Source organism: Spermophilus citellus, assembly GCF_964194105.1.
Source record: "Spermophilus citellus genome assembly, chromosome: 1".
Taxonomy (NCBI): domain Eukaryota; kingdom Metazoa; phylum Chordata; class Mammalia; order Rodentia; family Sciuridae; genus Spermophilus; species Spermophilus citellus.
In genome coordinates this window covers 119,592,271-119,595,729 of record NC_138182.1, presented here as the reverse complement: position 1 = coordinate 119,595,729, position 3,459 = coordinate 119,592,271, and the positions used below count along the sequence as shown (strand labels likewise).

Genomic DNA, 3,459 nt, shown 5'->3' with positions numbered 1-3,459 from the left:
AATGCAGTCATAGAGCTCGATTAACTTCTCTTCCAGTAGGTGGAGCTATGTCCACTGGGCCAGGCTTCTCCTCTTGATAGGTGGGAACCAATCACTGTGCCTCAGCTCTTCTTCCCAGACTGTGCGGGTCTCCAGTCCTGAGTGCCTAGGTCCTTCTCTTGTGGTTCCTCAATCCAGGCCCCGCTCACCTGTGACGCTTACCACAATACTGGCTACACGCCGGGTCTGCTGCTCCTGGGAGCCCTGTTTTCATGGATGCCTGGGCACACCCTTTCTGTTTGCCTCCCTCGGACCCTAAGTTTGTAGGGCTTGGGGCTGAGGACCCCCAGCGAATTTGTTTGCCCTCAGGTAGCAACTCCCCTGGTAGCTGGTGCAAGGGACCTCTGTTGTCAGCACTGGTGGGAGCGATAGCCGGGGGTTATGCGCCGCTAGTCCCACGTCACTCCTGATTCCCTGGGTCTGGCTATGGTGCTCAGTTGGCTTTTACCTCTGTGAGATCAGGTGGGCCGACTAGTTATTTCAGCGGGATCGTTAGTGCTGAGTCACGAGAAGCAGGCGAACCGGGGCTTGAATGCAGCAGATTCATGCTCAGTGTGTGTTTTCTGAGGGGCCCAAAGTGTACGCCCTAGCTCCATGTCAGCTCAGCATTGCCTAGTGATCCTGAGCAAACAGGCTTTAGATAATTTACAGCTCCCTATGCCCGCGCAGTTGAAGAGGTCAGAGACTTGATCTCTCCGCGCCTGCCGCCATGTTAGACCTCCTCAATGATATTCATTTTACCCTTACAGTTTCCTGGCATAAGCAAGATCTTGGGATTATACAACCTCAGAGCAGGCTCTGCCCCAAGGTGCAGCAGGGAACAGGCGACCGAGGCGCTTGAGGCCGTGGTCCAGCCTTCGGAGGACAGGGCTCGGCACGCAGCCCAGTTCCAGTCTCTAGATGCCACAGCTGGACCGTGTAGACAGGGCCATCAAGACAGCATGCAGAAAGCAAATGGCGGCTCCCGCGGAGTGGATTTTCGGCCTCGAAACCACAGCCCAGCCAACAATCCCAATCCACTAACTCTCCCTGTATAGACAATATTCAAAAAAAAAAAAAGGCGGGGTGTACTGAGCTTTCTTTGCCTCAGGTACTTACAATCCACTGCTGATTACCCATTCAGCTTCTCTGCCGGGAGCGAAGTGAAAGAGGAAGCAGATGGGCCCAAAGCGCTCGCGGCTCTGAGCAGGAAAGCGTCCGGGAGCCAAGCGTCTGTTTTTCAATCTCTTTGTTTTTTCTGCTGCTTGGCAGGGTGGTCCACTACAGATTAATGGTGAAAGGAGCTCTAACAAGCTGCGCGAAGTCTCGATTAAAGCCGCTGCTCTGAGCACCAGGCTCAGCACTTCAGCAACCCCCGTATGCAGCGGCCATAAAAGTCTGAAGACCTGTCTTATATCTGTTTGCTTTGACTGAGTCAATTTCTGATCATTAACTCTGTATCCTAAGTGTACAAGAGATTTAGGCCTCCTTTGATGTTTGTTAACACATGCAGGCCTGTGATAATTGTTATTGTCCAGTCTGGAGTCTAAATTGTACTTTAAAAGTTAAAACTTAGTTGAATGTATAACTTAGAAAAACACTTTGCCAAGTTGATGTTAGCCAAACTAAAATTTTCTGTAGCTAAAGACTTGCATCTGTGCAGAAATAAGAAATTTGGTTGGTATATATTCATGTCATTTCTAATGTCTAATAGCAGGATTAAATAATCTGTTGTCAATAAGTTATATACCCAATTTTGTGTTACTCTTCACTCTGGTATTGGAATTTAAATGCATTTTTTGGAAGATAATAAGGAGATCTGATAAGTTTAAAGGTGACACTGTAAAACATGAAAGCATCTGCCACTTTTTCCCCAAAAAGAAAGTTAAAAGCTCTTTGAGCCTGTCTTTAATTCAAGTTTCAGTTGTAATGTTTATTGTGTGATTTGTGAAGAGCCTCAGCTTACCTGAGATAAGGCTCTGCCTTTCTCTTTACTCTGGGTTAAAATGGCTACAAAATAGTCTAGCCTTCAGCTCATTTAATGTTGTGTTCAAAGTTTGATTTTTGTTGTAAACATCACTGTGATTTCAAACAGGGGATATAATGTATAATTAAGTAAAGGTTTATGAGTAAAACCAGCTTCGGGAAGGCTTCTCCTAACTCCCGCCTCCAGCCACCTAATGCGGTAGTAAGGTTTACAGAAGAGACTAGTGAGAGAGAGAGAGGGAGTGGGCTTTTATTGGGGAACAAAAAATTCCAGGGAAAATCCCATCTAATGAAGGTTAAAGGGGGGGTAGCATCCCAAGATCAGGGGCGATGACTGGGTCTTCAGGGCAGTGCCAGACACGCCTCTGCATGGACAAGCCCTTGGACCTGGGAAAGGGTGGGGAAAGCTCTAACACAGCTGTGTCTAAGCGCCTCTCACCCAGCCAGGGAGGTAACTCAAATCACGTGCGAGGATGGCCTCCCACACCCCCTCTTGTACTAACCAATCACCCCTACCCAACCTGTTCCCGCCAGTGAATGTGCTAATCATGTTTTAGAGTTATGATTTTCCAGCGGTGTGTGATTATTTGCTAAGAGATATTATGATGTATATGAAGCCCCTGCCTTCCCCAAAGAGTGTATAAAACTGCTGCAAACCCTGGACTCAGGGCTTCTCAGTGTCATCAGTTGCTGTGTACACTCGGAGGACTGAGATAGCTCACAATAAATACCTATTTGCTGCTTACATCGATCTTGGTCTCTGGTGGTCTTTTGGGGGTCCCGAACTTGAGCATAACATGTACAGCCCTGAATGAGAGGAGCTCTGGCATTGGGTATTACAAAGTAATTTTCATTACAGATGTTTTCTTCATTCTGGGTCAAGGTGAGGTCAAACAGGAAGAAAAAGATTTCCAAATGCAAAGTCTTGAGTTATGAAGTATCCAGATGAATGTGCATGAGCATGCTGCAAAGCTGCCTTCTGCTGGGCTGCGATATGCTGCTGTTCTGCATGACCCTGGAAGTCCTTATTAAGAGCTGGTCTGGAGAGTGCAATGCTAGCTCCAGGATTATTTGTTGAAGATTGGTTCTGCATAAGTAATTTTCATTTCTCTTTGTCCAGTTCTGCCAAGATTGCAACTCTGTTTTTGTTTTGAAAACCTTGTCCTGAAGGATTTGCTGCCATCTTCCTGTTTTCTGTTTCAATTATATTCAGAGGCAATGGATTAGCATTCACCCAGGATGCCTGAGCACTGGGGATGCCTGAGCACTGGGGAGGCCTTGCTGCGGGTGGCAGCTGTCAAGGTGGAACACACCACCTAGAGACAGACAGGCAGAACCTCTGCAGTGTGCTGAACTACAACCTTCTCGCCCTCCTGCAACTGACTTTTTAAATGGACATGTTTCTTTCTCTTCCTCTCTCCCTGCTCCTCCTTAATCTCTCCACCTCCCTAATCT

The 3,459-nt window shown here is 47.3% G+C and overlaps 1 protein-coding gene across 1 annotated transcript; it reads right to left on the bottom strand.

Moving 5' to 3' along the window:
- Positions 1 to 2,263: 2,263 nt before the first annotated feature.
- On the bottom strand, positions 2,264 to 3,127 carry LOC308643450 (SOSS complex subunit C-like). Its single transcript, XM_081283288.1, has one exon. The coding sequence runs from the start codon at positions 3,095 to 3,097 to the stop codon at positions 2,894 to 2,896; it is 204 nt and encodes a 67-aa protein (XP_081139414.1). The 5' UTR covers positions 3,098 to 3,127; the 3' UTR covers positions 2,264 to 2,893.
- Between the last annotated feature and the right edge of the window lie 332 nt (positions 3,128 to 3,459).